The 24,748-nt window shown below is 43.0% G+C and overlaps 1 protein-coding gene across 8 annotated transcripts in view; it reads left to right on the top strand.

The window, feature by feature from the left end:
• The first annotated feature begins 485 nt into the window (after positions 1-485).
• Positions 486-24,748, top strand: part of ARHGAP10 (Rho GTPase activating protein 10) — a 288,119-nt gene continuing 263,856 nt past the window's right edge. For 3 of the 8 annotated variants that reach the window (XM_070611639.1, XM_070611641.1, XM_070611637.1), the window contains exon 1: positions 6,986-7,489. In XM_070611639.1, the coding sequence (XP_070467740.1) occupies positions 7,336-7,489 (154 nt within the window). In that variant the 5' untranslated portion in view covers positions 6,986-7,335. Of the gene's footprint in view, positions 620-6,985; positions 7,490-9,714; positions 12,136-24,748 lie in introns of those variants that run through there. The other 5 variants (XM_070611640.1, XM_070611638.1, XM_070611643.1 and 2 more) reach the window with 4 other exon arrangements.

Raw genomic sequence — 24,748 nt, 5'->3', positions numbered from 1 at the left:
GAAAAGGGTTTTTGTGAAAGAGGAGGTGGGTAGGAGAATTTGCGAAATGCTTTTTCAGACAGATCAATTTTAGGGAAAAGGACAAATGGAAGTTGAGGATCTGGAAATAAAATTTTCCATGCCAATAGTGCTCCCTGGAAAGTCTTCACATGCTTTTGGGGGTTCCCATAGCTCATAAAAGACTATAACTCATATAATGACTATTACCTTAAATAATTCTGATAGGAAGAAAAAAGGGAAGACATCTTAAAAAACCGGAAGTGGCTGTGGAGGTATTCCTCTACTGAGCCCAAAATATGAGACGATGGATAAATGTGTACATTCATCTAAATACTGGAGAGTAGCAAGGCCCTTGAATAACAATATCAGGAAAAGCAGATCCAGAAGGAGCTTAGAGATGTGAAAAACAGTAGAAAAACAAAAAGGGTCCTTTTAAGGTCATGTTCATAGCAAGAACAAAAAACAGAAGGACTCTGGGGAAAGATGATGTAATGTTAAAAAGATAACGGAGAGAGCAGAACTAACCAAAGCCTCTTTTTCTGCATTCTTCTCTCGATATCTACCTTCAAATGGAAAGGGTAAAAGAGTTAAGGTAGGAGGGAACCTAAGATCAAAGAAGGTAAGAAATAATTTAGTTATTTTAATGAGTTTGTTTTGACGTCCAGATGAATTGTATCCTGAGATATTTTGGAGAACTTGTAATTGTAATCATGCGACCACATTTAACAATCTTAGATTTTATAAACAGAAATTTTATGAATGGAAATTTGTATTTCTATTTATATTTGTTGTAAATTTTATAAACAGAAAGTCAGACCAGTTCATTAAGTATCAATGCTGTCAAACTAACCTTACATCTAAGAACCTATTACTCAACTTAAGACCTAGGCTTTGTAACTTTTTCATTTAACGTTGTATTGGAATAGTTCTCCAACATTTCTCATGAACTATTCTAATATACTATAATTTTAAATAGCTACATAGTGCTTAATTGTGTGAATATACCCTAAATTACTTAACCAATCCACCATAGTCAGTTTAGACTGTTTCACATTTTTGGCTTTTAAAAACCATGCTGGGATTATGATCACTTTACGTAAAACTTTGTAAATTATTATTATTTTTTAAATTTTAGGTGAAATTCCTAGAAAAGGAATAAATGAATCATAGGGCACCATATTTCAAAGTATTACCAAAACTGCTTCCAGAAGGAAGTGCCTATTTATATTCTCAACAATGATATATGGGTGCCTGTTTTTTTTGTTTAAGATTTTATTTTTCCTTTTTCTCCCAAAGCCCCCTGGTACATAGTTGTGTATTTTTCAGTTGTGGGTCCTTCTAGTTGTGGTATGTGGGACACCGCCTCAGCCTGGCTTGATGAGTGGTGTCACGTCCATGCCCAGGATTCGAACTGGTGAAACCCTAGGCTGCCTGCCAAAGCAGAGCGCGCGAACCTAACCACTCGGCCATGGGGCCGGCCCCTATGGGTGCCTGTTTTCCCAACCTTTGTCATTACTGGAAGATTTTGGTAGAAAAACTTTTTTTTGGAGATTTTTTTATTGTGGTAAAGTATACATAACATACAATTTACCATTTTAACCATTTTTAAGTGTACAAATCAGTAGCATTAAGTACACTCACAATGTTGTGCAACCACCACTACTGTCTATTTCCAGAACTTTTTCATCGTCCCAAAGAGAAACTGTGTAACCATTAAACAAAGAAAAACTTGAAAATAATTTTTTTTAAATATTGCCATTCTCTGGCTGTATGTTATTCAATCTCATCAACAATATTCCCGGACCCTGACCAATACAGAAGAATTCCAAGATCTTAGGAATGGGGAAGAATACTATGTCCTTTAGCCCAGTCAAGTTGACACAAAATTCACCATCACACAGAGATTCTGGCTTGACACTCTGTCGAGCTTATCCAGTGTAGCACTCTCAGCAGAGTATTTCTGAAACTGCATTACCCAGATTGAACTCTCAGTAGGTGTTCTGTGAAGAAAAAAGTTCCTTTAAATACATAGATGTAATGAAATGTCAAACACACCGCGACGGTTACTATTCTGGGACACTTGATCTTTAAGAAAAGGTGCACCACACACTGCTAACAGTGGTTACGTATGGGGAGGAGGCCTTTTACTCTTCCTCATACATTTTTTTTTATTGTGGTAAAATACACATAACATAAAATTTACCATTTTAGCTATTTTTAAGTGTACAGTTCAGTGGGATTAAGTATAGTCAGACTGTTGTGCAACCATCCCCGTTATATTTAGACACCGTTAGGCAGTCTCCCACACTGGCACGATGCCCAGATTGAAGTAGTTGTGATAGCGAAGCTGCTTTCTAGTTCTGGGAAGGATATTATCTACAGGTAAATCTGGAAATGTTGAAGCCATTTGGTTCTCATGAAGGAAGTTTTCAGGAGGCCCAAGTCAATACCAAGAAAGGCAGGGTGGAGCTGACAGAATCTCAGAGACATGAAGCTGGAGCGGTGATATACTTTCCGAAGCCTTCCCTACTTCTCCAGGGAAGTTTTCAGTGATAGGGTCCAATAACATATCATTTAGGCTATTTCGGCATTTCCTGCCCACTTAATACTTGTGAGAGAAAACGGCCTAAAAGAATTTTGAAGACACCCAAAGATTTATGTTGTATTTCTTCTCATTATATCATGTAAGTTTTGCCATAGCTATAATTTACATACCTCACTCATAAAGGTGTCAGCCTGTGGCAGAGACTGCTAGATTCCTGCTTTTTCTCTTTGTAAGAACGTTCAGATTTCATTGAGGGCAGCAACGTACCTGGATAAAGGAGCACATTTTCCACCTTCCCTTGTACAGAAGTGTGGCCATGTGACTAAGTTCTGGCCAATGAGATAAAAAGGAAAAATGTTGCTTAAGACCTGCAGGAAGGCTGAGAAAAGAGGCTGACTCAGCTGGGAGGGATGGGGGGCTTTATCCTTTCCCTTCCTCCTTCTCGGAAGGAGTTCTAGGAGCCATCTTGTACCATGAGGGAACACTGAGGATGGAAGCCAATGCTTCCCTGGGGAATGTGGAATCATGTTAGACCATTTACTTGTAGACATCTTTTATGTGAGAGAGAAAAATAAACGTCTTATGGTTTAAACAACTGTTAGTTTTTGGATTTTCTGTTATAATGTGTCTGAACCTAATTCTAACTGACTCAGCCTGAAACATATTCAAAGATTCAGTAAATCTACGTTTGACTGTATAGGTAGCAACTTTATGACTCATCAGGGAAAGACAATATTGTATGTATCAGAACCTACATAAAGGGAAGTTTTCATCTGAGTTAGTGTCCATTTTATCTAGATTGGAACTTGCCTAACTTGCATTGATCCAAATCCTTAACTAAGCCAGGCATACAAATACCTATGTGACATACACATTTGAATGTGTCCCAGGCACCTCAAACTTAACGAGTCTGGAACTGATCCTCCCTGTCTCACCCACCGCTACACCTCAACTTCCTATCCAATGTTTTCCTTTCAGTAAATGTTTAGTAGAGTTCACGTCCATCCGCCTAACTCATCATGCCAGGAGCCTGCAGGCCATCTTTGACACCTTCTTCCTCATTTCTAATATCCAGACCATTGTCAAGTCCCAGAACCTCCCTCTAAAATGTATTTTATTTCTCTGTCTCCACTGTCACTTGGAGGGTGAAGCTATACCATTTCTTGCCTAGACAACTCCAAAAGCCTTCCCTCTGGATTCCCATTCTCCACACAGCAGCTAGAGAGAACAATCACAGAGCACAATCCCACCATGCTGAAAACTCTTCAAAGGCCTTAGGATACAATCCCAAATCCTAAACGTAGCCTCTAAAGCTCTGCACAATCTGGGCCCTGACTACTATCCACCACCCAGCATTGTCCCAAGCCAGATTCTCTCACTGTCTGTGCTTCAGCCGCCTGACCTTCTCTTCTAGTGTCTTGAATGTACCAGACTTTCCCATCCCAGGGGCTTGTACAGGCTGGTTCCCTGTCTGGATCACTCTGCTCCCACCTCTATTTAATGGTCAATGCCTAGTGATTTTTCTGGTCACTGATTCAATGACACTTCTTCAATGAGGCATTTCTGACCCCACTCTCAGTTTATATCAGGTCCCTCAATTGAAATCTCTCACATACCCTTTACTTTAACTGTACAGCACTTTAAGTTAGATATATATTTGTGTGAATTGTCTTGTTTTGTGCAATGTCGATCTCCAGAGACTAAAAGCACAGTGAGGACAGACATTGTCTGTTTCGTGTACTGCTGCAGCTGCATCACCAGCCCCTAGCACATATAGAGACTTCACACATATTTGTGGGAAGAATTGATTAATTAACTAACTGAAGATGAGACCTGGGAACTCAGTAGCGTCTGCTTTTGTGATCACTTGCCTTGGACTGTCTTACATGGGTTAATGCTATGATTTCAGGGGGTAGGCTCCCCTGCCCCCAAATCTTTCCCACTGTTGGAATGTAATCTTCATCTCCTTCTCCTCTCCCTCCTTCCTCTCCTCAGTCCGTCCTCCCCACCCTCTTCCTCCTTCTCCCAATCATTATTATCATAACTTTCTGCAGGTGATTTATAAACACAATTTCCTTAAATCTTCTCAACCAACCTGCAGTTGCAATGTTATTATTTCCATTTCATGGATGGCAAGCCTGAGATTTAAAGAAAATTTACTTTTGCCAAGGTCGTACAACCATGAAGTAGTGAAGCTGACTTGGAGCTCCTAAATTTCGGTCTTTCCACTGTAACATAAGGTTTCTTTTCACTTGATCATACCTCTCATTCATTCTACAGTTGCTGATCATCTCTACCAGGCATTATACAAGGTGTAATTGAATAAAACAAACTAATTAGGCTCTTCCACTCTAGGTGATTACAGTAGGCTTATTTACTATTGAATTAAGATTTATATCCACCTGCTCTTTAACACTGGTGTGTGTATCTATGCAAAGATACAAGTAACAATGTTTTTTGCAATGTTTTGCAAAACTGTTTTAAACAGCTTGTTTTGCTCCAAATATCTAAAGAACTGGCCTCACTGAATGAACCAGAGTCTTGTTTGCCAGGAGTGGAAAATGGTGAGGAAGGAGAGGCAATTCTGGAGCCACCCTCTTTTTTATTTTTTGCTTTTTGAGATATATTTCACAGACTGAAAAAATTCACCCATTTAAAGTGTACAGTTCAATGGTTTTTAGTATATTCACAGAGTTGTGCAACCATTATCAAAATCTAAAATTATTTTCATCACCCCCAAAAGAAACCCATTACTCTACCCCACCCCCCCTCTAGCCCCTGGCAACAACTACTCTACTTTCTGTCTCTGTAGATTTCCCTGCTCTGGACCTGTCATATGAATTGAATCATATTATACATGGACTTCTGTGACTGGCTTCTTTGACTCAGCATAACGTTTCCAAGCTTCAGCTTATTGTTGCATTCTCTGTGGCATTGTATGGCTACACACATTTTGTTTATCCATCAGCTGATGGACGTTTGGTTGATTCCACTTTTTGGCCATTCTGAACAATGCTACTATGAACAAGCATTTGTGTAAACCTATGTTTTCATCTCTCTTGGGTATATACCTAGCAGGTGGAGTTGCTGGCTCATGTGGTAACTCTACATTAATACTTTGAGGAAGGCTCAGCTGCCGCTCTTCAGGGGGAAAGGTTGAGGTTTTAGCCCAGAGGCTTGAGCGCCAGTCAGTGTTTGGCTGTTCTGCCAGGCCCTCACTGTGTGTTTACACCATCTCTTCCAGAGTGCCTCTCCCCCTTTATCTGCCTCTTTATTCTCTTCTCTGTAGACTCCAGCCCCCTGCTGATTTTAGTAGGAACCGAGGCTTTCAATGCCTAAGTTATTTGTAAAACATTTTGAACTCTCTGGAGAATGGACATTAAAGTAGTAATGTTTATCTGTTTATCTGTGGGCTAGCCACTCAAGGTGCTGTTTTGTAACAAAAGAGCATATTGAGTAGGAGGCTTATTTAACTTGTTCCTGAGGGTTACCCTCCTACAACATGCTGTCCAAACAGATTTTTAATTACCCAGCTCAGAGTCTGAACGTTTTAAAGTATCACTTTGAAGTCTCTTGGTGATACGACTATCATTAGTAAACTTATATATGTAAACATATGTTGTGAGCTTGTAAAAAAATGTGTGTAGCATTCCTAGTGTGTGCCTGGCACATAATAATTGCTGAATACATTGTTAGCTGCTACTATGAAAATTTACTCTAACGAACAATTGCTTTCTTTTAAGTATACATTTCAGTAATTTTGGGGGACACATTTAGTTGTTTCAGACAGAACACACCGACTAGCAGACTTTTCCAGGTGCACTGACAAACTCTCATTTGATCGTCACCCCCACCCCGTGAGAACCTCACATAACTTGGCATTGTTTTCCGGTGGTTATTTTTAGAATAATAAAGATCTTCTCTACCTACTCAAGCAAATTTAATCTGCTGAATACAACAGAAACAACTCTATGGTTATTCCACCTTCTCCCCTCCGACAAGTCGTGGTGTGGGTAAGCAGAAGAATGTCATAGGACCAGCTGGGCCTCCAAGAAAATGCTGCCTGCCCTCGCAGAGCTTGCAGACGAAAGCGGAGATTGAACACGCATTTTACTTTAAGCGCGGAACGTGGATAAGGAAAAGAGAGTTCGAGTCCCTTCACAGCTGAGGGTCGGTCCCAGGATAAATGAGTCAATCGTTTTCCCCAGCATGCCAGACCTCTGAGTTATACCGCCCAGCTGCGGGGATTAGAGACTGCTCTTAAGACGCCCCTTCCTTGTCCCGGGTGAGTTCCCCGCATTGGGGAGCCGACACTGAGTCACCGCGAAGAGGGGAGCCGAAGAAGGGGCGGGGCCCGCGCCGTGGGGGTGGGGGAGAGCCGCGGGGCGAAATTGGAGACGGAGGAAGCCTCGGAAGGAAGAGGAGGGGCAAGTGCGCGTGGGGAAGAGAAGGAAGAGGCATCTGGGGAAAGGAAAGGAAGGGAGGAGGAAGGAAGGCGGAGAGAAAAGAAGGGGGCGAGCCAGGCAGTGCAGGGCGGGGCGGGGCGGCCTCGCGGCCGGGGGAGGGTCTGCCGCGGGGGCCGGGCGGGGCGGAGCCGCGGGCGCCCGGCTCGGCGGGGGCTGCCGGGATTGGGGCGCCGCGCTCCTCCGCGCGGCCAGCTCAGCTGAGAGGGACATGTCTGTGCTGCGATCGCCGCGCGCCCAGGGCTGCTAGCTTCCCCGGGACTTCCTGCCCGCGCGCCCCGAAGCCCGGCTCCGGCTGTCGCGCGCCGCGCGCGGACCGCTGCAGTCATGGGGCTGCAGCCCCTGGAGTTCAGCGACTGCTACCTCGACAGCCCGTGGTTCAGGGAGAGGATCCGCGCCCACGAAGCGGAGCTCGAGAGGACCAACAAGTTCATTAAAGAGCTCATCAAGGACGGCAAGAACCTCATCGCGGCGACCAAAAGTAAGCGGGGACCTGGGCGCGGGCGGGCTGCGGCGCGGCGAGGCCGGGAGGAGGCTCTCCCGGAGCGACACGGGCAGTCCGGTGCCCGGGGCCAGCAGCCGGGACTGGAGAGTCCTGCGGCCCCGGGAGGCCCTGGGGTCATTCCTCCCCTGCTCCCCGGGCCGCCGCCGGCGAGTCCCCTTTCCCGCCCCTGCCCCCGCGGCGGGCGAAGCAGGGCGCCGTGCGTGGGAGCCGCCGCCCGCGGGTCCCCGCGGCCCCAGCCCGGCCCCCTCGGGGCCTGCGTTCCCCGCCCGCCTGCCCGAGGTCAGGTTTTACTGCACCTAAAGCTGCTCACAAAACAGAAACATCAGTTTTACTAGTTTTGTCTCGTGACCTCCCAAGATAACTTTCCTGGGGATTCTTTGAAAACCTGCTGGGTGTTGAATTCTGCAGGAGTCCCTTAAACTGCACCCCTTCCGTGTCGTTTTCCCATCTTCCCTGACAGTCTCGTCCCGGGTCCTTCACTGTGCCAAACCAGAAAGTCCACCTGGCTTGTGCTGCTTTCCGCACATTCCTTGTCTCCTCCCGCGCTGAGTTGGGTTCAAAGATTGGGGCTTGGGAGGGTGAGCCGACCGCACGCCCTCAGGCCCCAGCGAGCTCCGTCTGCAAATTGGGAATTCCACCCCGATCAAGCTTGACGCCTTCGTCCCCTCTTCTTCTCTGTTTTGAAAAACTCGGAAGTTGCCACAGGAGAAATAGAAAAGATATGTATAATTAGTATAGCTGAGAAGAGTCTTTCTAGGAGGGAGGTGGGCTGAAATTCGTGCTGATAGCACCTAGTCGGTGACGCTGCTGGAAATGGGGAGGCATTAGCTTCAATGAAGAGCTGGGCAGCCTGACCGCACCTGTGACCCACAGCCTGTTCCAAGGATGCCTATGGGTGCCCTCTTTTCCTCTTAAAGACCTGCCCATACAGCAGACAGGGACCTGGGCAGCATCCAGCCTAGCAAGTCTGTGTTGTTAGGGTCCTTAGCTTCTCCCTAGTTTGTTAGTTCAGTAATTCTCAGCTTTGGGAGTTTGTCCCATGTACACTTGTTTGTAGATCATCGCCTCTGGGAAAAATAGCTTGTGTGACCGCCACCCCTCTATCTGGCATGAAGGAAGCTTAAAACATACTGAACAGACTGTCTCAAGTACCCAGCACACTGCCTGGGACAGTAAATAGTCATTTAATGAATGAGCTGAAATAAGGGAAGAATCATTGAGCTATCCCTGTAATTTTGGAAGCAAGTCATTCACCTTCTCTGGATGATGTCCAGGGTTTCCTTTTGGTTCTGTGACCTCTTTGGTGTTGCAAAATATGGATTGGGAATCACTTTGTTTGGCACATGTGACTAGTGGGCTTATTTGATTGATAGCTCTCCAGTGCCTTGGCTATAGGAGCACAGAAAGGAGGAGGGGTGGAGAAGGGCACAGTGTGTGTGTGTAGTGAACGTGAGGGAGAGGACTCTTCTGTAGCTTGGTGTTAACTACTGTCACTGGCTGGAGGAGTGTACGGGTATACCTTCTCCTCTGGACCTCGAGAGATGAGGAGGGGAGGCTTGGTGTGGAGAGAGGCAGATGGCAAAGCCAGTTTGGCCACTGGTAGGAAGCTATTTATGTCTGCATATTAGCTCTTCTGCCAACAGGCACATGCCTCGTGTTCCAGCAGCAGCTAGTGCATCTGGGGGGCCAGCTGTCAGCCTTCCTCTCAAGAATGCAGACTTTCTTAAATCTGTGAATTAGTATCTTACTCCTTTTGATTCTTGAACTTTACCATAAGAAACAATTTATAATCATGCTTAAGAGAGCAACCAGAAAGTATCTTTTTCTTGTTATGTTTAATTAACTGAAATTCTTTCCCAGAAGATGACAAAAACACAGCTTTAGCTCACATACTTTTGGCAAGTTAGGAAGACCCTGCCTTTGCCCAGCTTGTTCCATAAAGTTTACTTCTAGTTCCTTTCAAAGACTAAGGGCATTGGACTTCAGTCAGGACACGCGGGTTTAGTTCTCCTTCACTTCTTAGGGCCTGGCTACGGAACAATTGGGCAGGTCACTTCATTCCTTTGTGTTCAGTTTCTCTTATCTTCTTATAGGTGTTAGTAAGGTTCTGCAATGTTTGGAAATTGCTAGATTAGGTCGTTTGATGTTGTAGTGTCTGTCAATCGTTCCCCTAACAGGTTGAGCCTTTCTACAGCATCTGAGAATCAAGAAGTCAAGGAAGGACAGGAGGCAGAGGGAGAGCTGCAGAAAGAATGACAGTCGACTAGGTCAGATTGCTTATATTTTTGGATGGTTTACACTGTTTTGCAAAAATAGCCTTTTGTGCTTTTTCAGAATTGTGTGTTTAAGTGACTTCTGTTTTTAACTGCCTTGCATGATGCGTCCTGCGTGCACTAAATACTTGTTGGACTTAGGTGATTGTGATGTATTGAAGCTTTGAATATTCCATAAACGTTTAAAGAAGTCGGAGGCGGCTCTGTAGGACCAGAAGGCCAACCGCTGAGTTCAGTTATGTAGCAACCAGCAAATACTGAGCATCTTCAATTTGTTAAACATTGGGATTGGGATACACAGTGGCAATAAGTTAGAGGCCCTTGTCCTTGAGTTTATTTTCCTGTCTAGGTTGAATTCATTTCAATCTGGAGAGCATGTTTGAACTCCTTTCTGCGTTGTGCTAAGTTCTTGAGGAAACAAAGGATACACAGACATACGTGTTAAAAGGTTAGCAATTCCATGACAAGTAAGCGTTCTAACTTCCCTGGGAACCAGAGTTTATTGTAGGTTAGAGTGGAGAAGTCTTGCTGGACGTTTGGGAACTCATCGGTGTGTTAAGTAAGCAATAGAACCTTGTAGAACTTTGTCAGATTGGAAGAAACCAGAACTCCACAGTGTTTGAGGACAATGAGGTGACCAGTTTGGTTGGAATGGAGATGTCATTTGAGGGAGTAGCCTGGGAGGAAGGGAAAGGTCAGTTTCAGATTATGGAGGGCCATAAAAGCGAGGTTGGGAATGTAGACTTTATCCTGTGGAGAATCTCTGAAGATTTTTCAGCAGTAGCCTAACGTAATGGGAAAGAGATGGTGTAGAGACGGTATTTGACGTCTGTGTGCACAAGGTGATCTGAAGATAGCCGTGGGCGTAGGGAGGAGCTCCAGAGAGAAGAGTCTGGCATCGTTGACTTCTGTGGCACATTTGCAGATCATTCACTTAATTCAGTGGGATCTTTGTTTAAATGACTTTTTTGGTCCTTTTTCTTTTCACTCTTTTCCTTTCCTAGAATAACCAGCGTCCGCCTCCAGTACAGTGTACACTTTTGTAAGCCTTTCTTGTGATGATGATGTAGTTTCAGATGCTTAGGATTTTTAGAAATATATAGCATATTTGCCAGAAGCAGCAGAAAGCCACATATACTTTTCTCATAAATTTTACATTAGGTGTTCTTGAGAAAATATATTCTGTTCTAGGGGGAAATACATGTTTTTAAGCAGATAGTCCTTATAGTTATTAAGCACTCATATAGCTGTATAAAGTTGTCTAGCTGTGTGTGTGTGTGAGTGAAGCCGGAGGGGCCCTCCTGAGTGAGCCTGCTCTTACCACAGATATGGAGGAGGCCAGGGCTAGAACTCGAGTCTTCCATGTCTTGGTTTTAGTACTTCTTTTGGGTTTTGATAGTTTAACGATTTTTGCTTTGTTTGTTTTTCCTGAGGACATAATTCCCTTTTGCTTTTTTTGTGTTTATTATTTCAGAGGAATGGTTCATGTGGTAATTCCTTTTGGGGAAATTTTTTTTTTTTTTTGGAGGGAGATTAGCCCTGAGCTAACTCCTGCCAATCCTACTCTTTTTGCTGAGGAAGACTGGCCCTGAGCTAACATCCATGCCCATCTTCCTCTACTTTATACGTGGGGTGCCTACCACAGCATGGCTTAGCTGAGCGGTGCCATGTCCACACCCGGGATCCAAACCGGCGAACCCTGGGCCGCTGAACCGGAACATGTGCACTTAACCGCTGCGCCACCGGGCCCGCCCCTTTTGGGGAAATTTAAGTTCCTGTTGCATTGAAACAAATCAAGATCTGGAAGACTTAAAGGCATTTCACTTTGTAAAGTTGAACCTCAGTTCTCTTATTTGTGAAATGAACTGCTGCAGAAAGCCTTGAGGATTGAATACAACGGTGTGAAAGTGTTTCAAAAACACAAATATGAAGTGGTTGTGTAGACTGTTGTTTGTCCAGTCAACATTCTTTTTCTCTCCCTGACCATCCAAATTTTGCTCGGGTGTCTACATCCTTTCCCAGGTGACTCAGGAAATGGTGATTAGGGGTAATTCTGATTGGTCTCACTCAGTGGTTCTCAATCCTGGCTGACCATTACAGTCATCTGGGGAGCTGTCAAAAAAGAAATTGATGTGCAATCAGGGTTGAGAATCACTGAACTTCTGGTAAACTTACGGTTTAAGAATGAAGATGTATCTCAGTTCTGGCCAGTGAGACATGCTAGGAAGTCTGCTGGTTTCCTTTGGTGTGAGGAGACTCATTAAAAGGGTTCTTGACTCTTCTTCTGTGATGTTTGAGTATGTTGCCTGGAGCTGCTGCCGCCATCGTGGGACTGTGAGTGGAGCCAAGGTAAGGAGCCAGAGGGGTCACTGAATCTGGGTTTTTGATGCCATGGTGGGAGCCATCTGATTGTTTTGTGCCTGAAGCCTACCTCTGGATATCTTGTTAAATGATGTAAGTCAGTTTGAGTTGAGTTTTCAGCTACTTAACACCCTATTTTTTTTTTTTTTGAGGAGGATTAGCCTTGAGCTAACATCAGCCGCCAGTCCTCCTCTTTTTGCCGAGGATGATTGGCCCTGAGCTAACATCCATGCCTATCTGCCTCTATTTTATATGTGGGACCCCTGCCACAGCATGGCGGGATGAGTGTGCATAGGTCTGTGCCCGGGATCTGAACCGGTGAACCCTGTGCTGCCAAAGTGGTGCGTGCGAACTTAACTACTGCGCCATCAGCTGGTCCCCTTAATACCCTAATTTTCATACAGTGGTATAATTGTGAATTTTATGCTGATGGCTCCTGTTAAGTGGAATTGAGAGGTATAGAAATAGAATGCTATTTAAAAAGAATAAATTACAAATATAATTTTTCTCTGAATGGAAAAGAACACTCATATATATTTGTTGCCCCAAAGAAATCACCATGACTCCCCTACCGTTCAGGGTGTCACCTAGGATAAGCCTTAAACTCTCACTTGAGGTCTTCCTACAGTGGCCGGGTCTCTCGTATGAATGCAGACTTCCTGTAAAAATTATTACTGTCAGACTCAAGCTAGGATGTGGGCCTAGACAGGCTTTAAAAGGTTTAAATGCTTTCCCCACTGCAGGTGGTCCTTGACTGCATTTAGAGTAGTTCCTATTTCGAGTCCTCTGCTGCCAGCCATGTTTATTTAGAATGTTTTATGGGTCAGTCATCTGATGTTGTCAGTGTCTTCCTGACACATTGCCTTTTCCCTGCCCTCCCATCTGCTGGGGTTTCTTTGACCACCTCCTTTTTTGCTTAGTTTTTTTGGGCGGACCAGGGAGCATCGTTGACTTTTGGAAAAGGAGGAAGACAGAGGAGGAGGGCATGTTTGTGTTTTAATTTTTAAAATAGCTGATGAGAAAGTAAAGTATAGAAGATTAAGAGCACAGGTTGAGGTACTGGTCTGTCTGGGTTCCCATCCTTGCTCAACCAGTCACTCACAGTAGAACTGTGGTCAAGTTGCTTAGCTTTCCTGTTTGTGTGTTCTCTATAAAGTGGAGGTTATAATACCATCTACCTTATAGGGTTGGTGGTTGGATTAAATGAGTTAATATGTGTAAAGCGTTTAGAATAAGCACTCAGACATTAATAATTATGATGTATTATCTAAATTTCAGGGATATGTTTTAATATCAAGGCCCTTTTCTTGCCTGAGAAATGGCTGGTCTGGCCCAGAGACTAGGATCTAACCTTTTAGTGCTTATTACCCCTCTGAGTATGTTTGTTTAAGTCATCATTACCAGTGACCAAGAGGATGGACAAAGTTGTCAAACTCTGGAAAGGCTTCCAAAGTTTGAAGTTAGTTCAGGGTGCTGAAAAATCATGAACATAAGTTGATGGATCAAAGCTAAGAGGTGTCTTGGGAAAGTATTTTCCAGAATTTATTTCTGATTCACAAAGATTTGAAGATGAAGTAGAAGGTGTCATACCCTAGGGCTGTTGTCATTGTAGCAGGCCACCTGTGACTAAGGCTCAGCAGTCAGTGGTGGGCCTCTCATCCAGGGGACTGATGAGAAAGAGTTGAAGATGACGAGAGAGCTCTGCTCAAGGTACTGAGATGACAACATGAATGACTGGAGATTTCAGATACCTGCACATTACAATGATACTTGTAGAGGATATTAACTTTAGTGTTTAACACGCAGGAAACCCTAACGATGTAATGGACAGTGCTTGTGTTAGCTATGGGAAATTCACAATGAGAAAAAAAAGGCAGCCGGAGACATCCCTAAGAGGGACATTCCTGAGAGTTGTTAGGTAATCCTGTTCTCTACAAAACAATCCTAAGTACCCTGGACAAATTCCCAAAGAAGCTGTTTTGGATTCTGTGACTCCAGTAGCTGTTTATCACCGTATTATTTTGTGTTTTGGCGGGAGGGGGGTCGTAAGAGAGGCAAGAATTACGAAAGATATAAAAATATTGTGTAGTCTGCTAGGTTACCATAAATTGTGCTTTAAGTGTTTGCTGACTGTATGGGGCAGTGAACAGGTAAAGTGTTACATTTGCCCACAGTTAATAACATATGATGTTGTTTGTCGCTTTTTAAAAGTTTAATGTTAGAAATATAGCTATGAAAACTGCTTTGTGGGACTCAGTGTTGTGTGGCATTGCCTTTGACTTTCTACATCTTGTTTAAAGAAAACTTTTCCAGTCAAGTTGGCTCTATTTCAGGATTTATAGGAGAATGATTAGAAATTTGTAGATGATAATTCTCATTAAGGATGTCTTGGAGATTTTACTAGATTACTTTTAACGAAATTACCTTTCAGAGACAAACAGGCAATTACAAACATTTGAAAAATGTTTTTTGTTATTTAAAATGTAAATAATTTGAATGATTTTAATGGTAGTAGCTAACATTTATTAAGCACTTGCGGGGCCGGCCCAGTGGCGCAGCAGTTAAGTTCGCACGTTCTGCTTTGGCGACCTGGGGTTTGCCGGTTCAGATCCCGGGTGCGGACATGGCACCGCTTGCCAAGCCATGCTGTGGCAGGTGTCTCACATATAAAGTGGAGGAAGATGGGCACCGATGTTAGCTCGGGCCAGTCTTTCTCAGAAAAAAGAGGAGGATTGGCAGTGGATGTTAGCTCAGGGCTAATCTTCCTCAAAAAAAAAAAGCATTTGCTATTTGCTTTCCTTTGTGCTAAATTCAGCACAGGCATTATATTATTTAATGTGAAGACTTCCTTAATAGGTATGTTGTTATTTACTCCATTTTGCAGATTAGGAGACTGAATTTAGAGAAGTTAATAGCTTGTCCACATCACGCAATTTGTCAGTGGTGGAGCTGGAATGTGAGCCCACATTTGTCTGACTCCAAAACCCTTATCAACAATAATAAGCCTTCTCCGTAAAGGGATGTAACCCTGGCCCTCTGTTGGGGAAGTTAGTGTGCTAAACCGTGGTAATCTGGAACGCCTGTAGGCGTTCATGATCTAGTTAGGAGGCTGTCTTATTAGCTCAGCCCAGGAAATAGGATTTAAAATTTAAGGTCCCCTGGGATGATTATTGTAACTAAAACTGATTGCTGATTTGTATAATAAGTATCGACATTCAGAGTTTGGCCTGATTTAGGGTCAGTTACTGGATGCAGACTCCACTCATCCCTTCCTGCCTCTCCCCGCTCTCTGTCTCTTAGCCTCCATCTCTCCCCCTCTCTTAGTCCCTCTTTTCCTCCCCATTTCTCTTCTCACCCTTTAGTAGAGTAAATTTTAATTTCGTTCTTATATTTTAGGATTAGGCTTTTTCCCTTTAGAAAATTTGAGATATTTTAGAAATGTAAAAAGCTATAAAGAATCTCGTAATAAACATCTCCGTATTTGCCTCTCAGTTTAGAAATAAAAGCTTCCTGTTTGTCTCTCCCAGATAGCAACCTGTCCTCCTCCCCGAGAGGTAGCCACTGTCTCAGCTCTGGTGTCCATTCTTCTCAGACATTTTAATACCTCTGTATATATTCCTAAATAATACACAGTATGTTTGGCATGTTTTTAGACTTTGGATAATGGTTTCATACTATGTGTTCTTCTGCAACTTCTTTTTTTCCTTCAACATCATAGTTATGAGATTATCCATGTGGATACGTGTAGCTATTTCATTTAGTTCAACCTCTTTTTCCTGCAAGTGGCATTTAAAAAGACTTTAACTAATGTTACGTAGATGTTATATAAATAACATAAGATGTTCTATGATGTATCTTATTTCCGTATATTTTTCGGATTGCAAAACAATATATCTAGAGAATTTATCCAGTATGAAAACCGTATTATAATTAATTTTATAAATTTTAAGACACTAGCTTTGACAACAATCTGTGAATAATGAACCCATGAATTTTGAAGACATTTAATAACATTTCTTTTTTGATATTTTATGTTACCAGCTTAGTGTGGATAATCAGAGCAAAACAGTTTAAATTTCAGGACTGTGAGAAGTAACTGGTCTGAGTCAACACCACAAAATCTTTAAAAGTGTTTTTGCTTCATTGACATTGACTCCCAATATTAGTGTGTGGAGACAAAAAATTATGTTTGTATTCATAAACACAGTGTGCGTTAAGAGCTCTGGTGACCGTCAGTCTGGTTCTGTCAGATGAACATGATTTTTGGGTGGGGATGGGTTGCTGTTTTGTGATAGGCCCCAAAGCAAACAGGAACCACAGCCTACTTTACTTAATTATCCTAACCTAGGAACATAATTTATAGACTTGCAAGAGGATGCTTTTGTAGTGAGAAAGCCTTGACATCCTTCTCTTCAAATACACTCATACCCGCCCCCCCCCCCGCCCCGCAAACACCCCCTGACACTCTACTTTCTGAGGGCAGGCATCTCTTTAAGCTCCAGATCGGCTGGAATCACACCACATTGCTGCCACTGCTAGGCCTGCCTCCCTGGTCGAACTAGAATTTCTTCCCTCTGTTTCCTGAGGAAGATGCTAATCCTCTGCCACCTAATATTTCAGCGGTGAGTGTGGTTTCTCCTTCCTTGTTGACTTGTTCACCCACAGGCACTGTCTGCCCTCGGGTGCCAAGGTGTGCGTTCCATCACCATCTGATAGCGAGTCATGGTGAGGTGTGTGGCTGGAGGAAATCGATTTGACCAGAGTCTTGTCCCCTCTGGTCTGAATCAGGATGTTGAACGTTCTCTAAAAAAAAAATGAACGCATTTATCTCTGGCTATAAAGTTGGCTCCACCACTTGTTAGCAGTGTGACCTTGGTCAAGTTACTTAAACCCTCAGTGCCTAGCTTTCTGTTTCTTTATTGGTAAAATGGAGATTAGTAAGTGGAGTAAGAACTCTTACCTCATAGGGTAGTGATATTTAATCCTCACGTTAGGGATTAAAAGATCTTAGAACTCTGCCTGGCCCGTGCTAGGTGCTATCATCGTCATCGTCGTGATCATTACTATTATTAAAAGTGCTATCCTGACTTCGTTTGGTTGAACTTGAGCACAGTTGTGCCTTTACCAGTAGTGACAGTAGAAATGGTCTCTGAACATGTTCTTTTCTCTTTTCAGGCTAACAGTAATTTGAAGCACAGTTTTCAATATAGGCCTCTCATGTATTAAATAGGAGAAACCATCTGTAAAAGTCTGTTGAAATCCAGCATATTATTGAAGATCTCTGCTTGAAAGTTTTGGGGACAAAGCCAAAAAAGTACAAGGGAGTAGAGTGCCACTGACATGTCGTTACTTTTATTTGAGAATCTGGCAGATCGTACTTCTGTCACTCTGACAGATAGTTTTTTCTTTTGTGAAATGCAGGTCAAAGGCAGCACAGCAAAAATATTAAAGATTGTGGTCTTTGAAGTCAGATTTACTTACTGTGTGACCTTAGGCAACTTGCTGAACTTCTCTGTGCCTTGATTTCCTCTTTTGTAAAATGTGGGTAGTAGTTTTATCTCCCTAAATGCTGCTAGGATTAAATTAGTTATTTATTTGTAAAGCGCTTAGAAAATTGCCTGATCCATGGCGAACCCTATATGTGTTTGCTAAGTGTCGGAAATAAATTTAAAAATCTGTCCACAGTCCTCCCTATAACCTCATTTATGACAGCGGAGGAGAAGTGTATCCCAGGGCCTTGAACTCCACCTATTGTGGATGAGTTGCTAGAGGTTTAACAATGTAAAGAGACCCTGTGTATCTGTGCAGAAGTTAGAGTTCTAGTGGGGATGACAGAAGATTAGTTAAACAAGCAATGCCATTCATATTCTTGAGTAAGAATGAGATGCTGTGGCTGTAGTTAACAGGACTAACTAGTGTAGGGGGTCAAGGAAGACTTCAAGAAAGTAGTAACTTCTAAGCTGATACCAAAAGGAAGGCTGGGAGCTTTCCATGCTGAGGGTAGGGAAGCAAGAGTCTCCAAGCGTGGTGGTGAAATGCACACGAACGCGCCGGAGGCCAGAGAGAGGATGTGCTGTAGTTGGAGGAACAGCTCAGGTGAGCGGGGAGTGGGGCGGGGAGCTGGGGCAGCCTGGAAGATGAGGGCAGGGCAGGGCAGGGTTGGGAAGGGCCTGGTGAAGCAGGTTAAGGACTTCAGACTTCACTGTAAGGACAATGGGAAGTGATGGAAAAATTTTGAGCAGAAGATTGGCATCATCTGAATTGCAGTTTAGAAAGGTTCCTCAGGGGGCTGGCCCAGTGACACAGCAGTTAAGTGTGCAGGTTCCGCTTCGGCGGCGTGGATTTCTCCGGTTCGGATCCCAGGTACGGACATGGCACTGCTTGGCAAAAGCCATGCTGTGGTAGGCGTCCCACATACAAAGTAGAGGAAGATGGGCACGACTGTTAGCTCAGGGCCAGTTTTCCTCAGCAAAAAGAGGAGGATTGACAGCAGTTAGCTCAGGGCTAATCTTCCTCAAAAAAAAAAAAAAAAAAAGGTTCCTCAGGCTGCAATGGTGAGAATGAATTTGAGGAAAGTGGGGCTGGAGATTGGGAAGTCACTCACCTAGACCAGAGACTTTGGTGGTAGAAGAGGCAGATGCTGGAGGAGTCAGGATCTGGAGGGTGCAGGCTCTGATGGGTGATCGGGTGTGGGGGCTGAGGAAGGAGGCGGCCATAGGGTTCCTCACTTCCTGGCCTGAGCGCTTGAGTGCTCTTCACTCAGCTAGTCCAGCCAGAGGAACAGGTTTTGCGAGAGAGAACATACATTTTTGGTTTTGGATGTGTTGAGTTTGAGGTGCTTCTGAGCTACCCAGTGGACACATTCAGTAGTTTTTTCTTGTATGAATATGTATTTCAGGAACAGGGAATAGAACTAGAGATAATGATTCTGAAGACACAGCAGATAGATAGGAAATGACACATGCAACTGGATAGGAAGCCAACCCAGAGGGAGACTGTAGGGCGAGAAGGCAGAGTAGCTCAGGGCAAATCCCGAGGAGGACAACTTTTAAGGGGTGGTTATAAGAAGAGATTGAGAAGGAGATTTGAAAGCAGTAGCCACTGAGAGAAAGAGAGAGACAGAGAGAGATGGAAAACCTGGAGAGGGTCACACATGTCAAGGAGAAAGAAGGTTTCAGAAAGTAGAGGGGAGTAGACAGGGTCATGCTCCAGAGAGGTCAAGTACCCAGAGTCCAGGTGACATTGTATTAGCAAGACCGTGTCATTGGTAATAACTGGGAGATTAGTGTGTGGCACAGCTGGGATGGGAGCCTGATGGCAGAGGGTTGAGAAGAGGGTGCAAGGAAAAGAAATGAGCCTGTGGTACGTACAGATAGCTCTCCCACATTGTTGGGTAATGGGGGAGATTTGAACATGCTGATGAAAGTATCCAACAGAGAGGAGATTGAAGATTCAGGGGATGTTCCAGAGTGCTGAGTGCTTCTGAATGTAGAAGATGGGACTCAGATTCCAGGTGAGGGCGTGACACACCCTTCATCTGCTTCAGCAACAGAAGGGTGAAAAGGATGAGTGCACAGTCAGGGCGCTTTGTAGATTTGTGACAGGACGTGGAAGAAATGATTAACTGATGGATTTGTTTTCTCCATGAGGTAGAGGGCACGATAGTTCTCAGTAATTATTCTGTTTTCATTTCTCCCCCTCCACATTCTTTTTCTGGTTAATAAATAATACATGACTTGTAAGAATTTTGTCTCATAGTCTGGATGGAATGGAATATAGATGTTAAAATGAGAAGAGGTAATGGGAGGTGGCGGTGGGGAGAAAAAATAGGAATAAAATGTTTGGATAAACAGTCCTGAAGACACCAAGAAATGCCTCTGTTTCAGACTTTATTCTGCTGGCATTTAAAGTTGAATATTTTATTCAAACAGTCCTTAAGCTTGGTTTTTAAAAGCAGGATTAAATGAAAACACCTTTTTCTTTTTCACTGAGAGATGCTGCTGCTTTTTCTGTTTTGTGTCACTAGAATGATGCTGGTTCTCCTTGGATGTCTACAGAGAAGAAAATGCCTCTGGCAACATCTAGGAAGAGATTCTAGGACTTCACATTTTTGCCTTTTAGTCCCAGAGAAGAGGAGAAATAGAACTGTAAGAGTTAAATTGTAGTACTTATCAGTGATCTGAAGGTATCTCTTCTTCCTCTTTTCTAGCTAACTGCTTAGGTTCTAACTAGTTTAAGAAACAGTCCTGAGGGGCGGACCTGGTACTATAGTGGTTGAGTTTGTGCACTCTGCTTCTGCAGCCCGGTGTTTGCAGGTTCAGATCCCTGGCGTGGACCTAGCACTGCTTGTCAAGCCACACTGTGGCGTCATCCTGCATAAACTAGAGGAAGACTGGCACAGATGTTAGCTCAGCGAGAAGCTTCCTCAAGCAAAAAGAGGAAGACTGGCAACAGATGTTAGCTCAGGGCCAATCTTCCACAAACACACACACACACACACACACACACACACACACACACACACGCAATTCCTAGAAGAAAGAAATGCTTACGATGATTAACTCTTCAAGTGCAGCGGTGTGCAGACAGCCCTTCTCTTCCCTTTAGCGCTCGATGCGCTGACTGTAGGCACACAGCGTGGCTTCAGGGATGTGAAGCGTGGACTTGCAGGTTCTTCAAAGGGAGAGATTAATCTAGGACTTTAGTGGAGAAGTTCATTGCTTGTGTCCCTAGAGCTAGAATTGGTGGCCTGTTTTTGTGGAAAGCATAGGATAGGGTTCAGAGTTAATCTGAACTCTTTTTTTCCTTGACAGTATGTGAAACATACTGTATATTCTCATTCATTTCCTTCAGTTGCAAATGAGAGAAACCCAACTAAAACTAGTTGAAGCAAAAAAGAGAATTTTGTGCTTGCATGACTCCAGTCTAAGGACTGGGGCTTGCTTTAGACACACCTGAACCTGAAGGTTCAGACAGTGTCCTCAGGTGTCTCTCTGCATCTGCAGCATGTCTTTCAGTTGGTTTGACCCTTGGGTCGGCACTCTTTCCATGGCAGTGACAACCTAAGACTTACATGTTTCTTACTCTGCTGGGAATTCTAGAAAACAGTGACTCCCTTTTCATGCAGCAGTTGTTCTTAAATGGTTGATTTTGACCCCTGCAGACATTTTTGGTTGTCCGAATTGGGAGGTCCTGCTGGCATCCAGTAGGTAGAGGCCACTGATGCTATGCTGCTAACCATCCTACAGTGCACAGGACAGCCCCCCTACACCAAAGAATGATCCAGCTCAGAGTTAACTGTGCTCAGGTTGGGAGACCCTGCCTTAGAGATAGGGAGACCGTACTTGTCTGTATCAGGATACTTTTGAGGTAAAATTATGCCAGGACAACAGGCATAAGTTGGGATTGTCCTGGGTAAACCTGGACATGTGGTTGTCCTCCCTAAATGCCCTATCAGTCCTGGGTCACTTGCCCAACCTAGATGGATCACGGAGTGTGGCAGATGGTGTACTTTGGCCAGCCTGAATCATGTGCTACCACTGGGATAAGGAGGAGGCGGCAAGTGATTGCCTGACCAGACCCTCGAGGCTCACAGCCAAGGGATGTAGAACATGGAGAAAAGCTGATGTACAATATGCAAGAGAACTTGCGGTTTTGAAAGTGACTTTGCTACATCTGTTTTGATCTGGGTCTAGAGGCTTCTTGTGGCAAGTAAGGAGTGTGTGAGGATAGCAAGTCAAAATAAGTATGCCTTCTATTTTTTTCCCATCGTTTGGTCGATTACTTTCAACCAAAATAGAGAAAAGTGAGAGAGATGAGGACGGAAATGAAGACTCTGGTTTGTGCATCTTGCCTGGAGACAAGGTTAAGGTTCTTGCTCCAATGGTTAGTGTCTGTGCCTTACAGTATTGAACCTCTGAAGTATGGAGTGGCTGTGACATTTTTTTTGATCATTGTGGAAAAAGCTTAGATTAAAATAGTTAATATTTATAACGTTTTAACTTGTTATAGCCCAAGAAAATGTTTTAAAATTAAATAGTGATTTACTGGCTTAATTTAAATTTCTGACACTGATCATGCTCCTGTTTAGTTGTGTAGAAATATAGTATTATTAAGAAAAACTCATCTTTGTGATTATAATGCATCAGGCAGAGTGGATTGAGTAATTTTACCTTCTTTTTCCTTTTAAAAGAAAACTTTTCTTAAACAGAAATTAGAGCAGATTTTTTTCCTTTTTAATTTTATATCTTCCTGGCTTAATTTGAAATTTGAAACTAGTTGAGAAGTCCTGCAAGCATCTAGAAAAGTTGTCCAAATTTATTTTTCTTCTGAAATTGTGTGATAGTCTCTCAAAATATTTCCTTTGTCTCTATTTTATTGTGCATGCTGGATAGTATCGAAAGCAAGCATTTGAAAGTAGATAAGTGACCTATTTGGACTAGTTTTTTTTCCTTGGTAGTCTAGGGGAATTGAGATGGTTAAATTAAATATTTATGATGTGAACTCTGAAATCTTTTAGAATTGACTGTTGTGTCTTAATTGATATTATCTAAAAGGCTTGTATGGCTATGCAAATTGACCTGTTCATGAGCAGTCATACATCCAGAAACTGGCTGTGTGACTTAACCACAGTAACAGTTCTTTGTTTGCTGGAAGGTGGTTCGATGCCTCTTGGCAGTGTCTGTGGAGCGTCTGCAGGACTGGTTTATCTCGACAATCATAGAACAAAACAAAAAGCGTTTAAGAAATGCTTATTTGTTTGGAGAACGAAGAAGCAACTTTGTCAAGACCTTCAAATTTTGTGACTTTGAAGTTTTCCTTCCAAAATCTTTAAAGCTGAGAGAGTGTAGTTTTGAGTAAATGCACTTCCTCAGTTTAATGTGTACAGTGGGAAAGAGTGGAGAGGGAGTTGGTGCCGTGGTGGAAGCTACTGTGTTGGTGAGCATTGGACCTTTGGAAGGTGTAGGTGGGCCACCTCAGAATGAAGGGGGCTAGATTGTGGCATATTTAATGAATGTGTGCCAAAACTCAGAGTTTATGTTAGAAAGAACATTTAGAATAGAATGGAATGGAATTAGTACGTACTTAGCTCTGTGGGCTTACATTGTGTTTGTGTGTGTGCGTGTGCGTGCATGTGTACTCGTGCCTGATGTAATCATAGTTTAAATATAACTAAACTATGTTTATTATTTGAGAAGGATTGGTGGTGAGTTCTTTAAAATGAGTAGTCATCTCCCAACCTATTTTTTTGTATGTGTATGTATCTATTTTTTTTCTTTTTTTTGAGTAGGTTTGGCCCTGAGCTAACTGCTGCCAGTCCTCCTCTTTTTGCTGAGGAAGACTGGCTCTGAGCTAACATCCATGCCCATCTTCCTCTACTTTATATGTGGGATGCCTGCCACAGCATGGCATGCCAAGCAGTGCCATGTCTGCACCTGGGATCTGAACCGGTGAACCCCAGGCCGCCGAAGCGGTAGGTGGGAACTTAACTGCTGTGCCACTGGGCAGGACCCTGAATATCTATTTTTATATGTTGAAATTGTTTAAATGAAGGTGCATATAAAATATCTTCAATTTAAAACAGCAGTTGTTTTCTGAGTAATAGTAATACAGGAGATTACTATTGTCTTAAATTTGGTGTTAGATTTTATTGTAATTGGCCTGTCAATCTTTTTTTAAGTTTAGCTCTTCATAAACATTATCTGAGATGTACAAAAGCAAATTTATAAGTTTACTAGAAGTAATGATGATAATAACGGTGGTAGTAGTAGTAGCAGATAAGGTTTTTTTTATTTTTGCTTTTTTTTTTTTTAGCACTTACTATGTATGTATAAACCTTTCACATGAATTAATTAGCATTTACTTCTCACAAGGGTCCTATTTGGTAGTTACTCTTATAGTAAATACCATTTTGCAACTTAGGAACCTGGGTTTAGAGAGGTTGTTACTTGCCCAGGGACACTCACTTGGAAAGCTGTGTGGCTCCTTCCAGTTACATACCCTCTCTGAAGCCTTTAGTTTTCTAGAAGACCATATGTAATTGCCATTGATATGGTATATCATAAACCTTATTTGTGGTATTATCTTGTGTCAAGCCATAGTGGGGGTGGGAAGGGTTATGTCTGCAAAATGCACTTTAGGGAATTTAAAAATTTTCCATGAAGTGATAAAAATTTCCTTTAAGCTATTATAAAGTCGCAGGAAAGGAAGTCATTTTCAGATGGTCTGGAATACTAGCTATACTATTCTACTTGTATTACAAAAAATAAACAAGATTGCTTTTTAACCAAAGCAGAGTTTAAAAAGTAACGTTATTGTTAATGATCCAAAGGGCACATGGCTTTGATCTGCACTGACCGCCTGATATCATTGCCATTTTCAGCTAAGTGGCTTACAACCCACAGGCAAAGGCCTATAGGATTTCTCCCCTTAAAGGAAAATGCTTTCCTTTGTTTTGCAGAGTGGATGCTTTAGTGTTAATGCCGGTTGGGACCCTTGCTTAAACTTGTTGTGTATCACAGGCTCCCAAGCTGCATAGACATCTTATTTTCTTCACAAATAACAGCCTTCCTCTTCTTTCCAGATGTATTTTCATTCTCTT

The sequence above is a fragment of the Equus przewalskii genome, chromosome 2 (genome assembly GCF_037783145.1).
Source record: "Equus przewalskii isolate Varuska chromosome 2, EquPr2, whole genome shotgun sequence".
Taxonomy (NCBI): Eukaryota; Metazoa; Chordata; class Mammalia; order Perissodactyla; family Equidae; genus Equus; species Equus przewalskii.
This window is presented reverse-complemented; position numbering and strand designations above follow the sequence as displayed.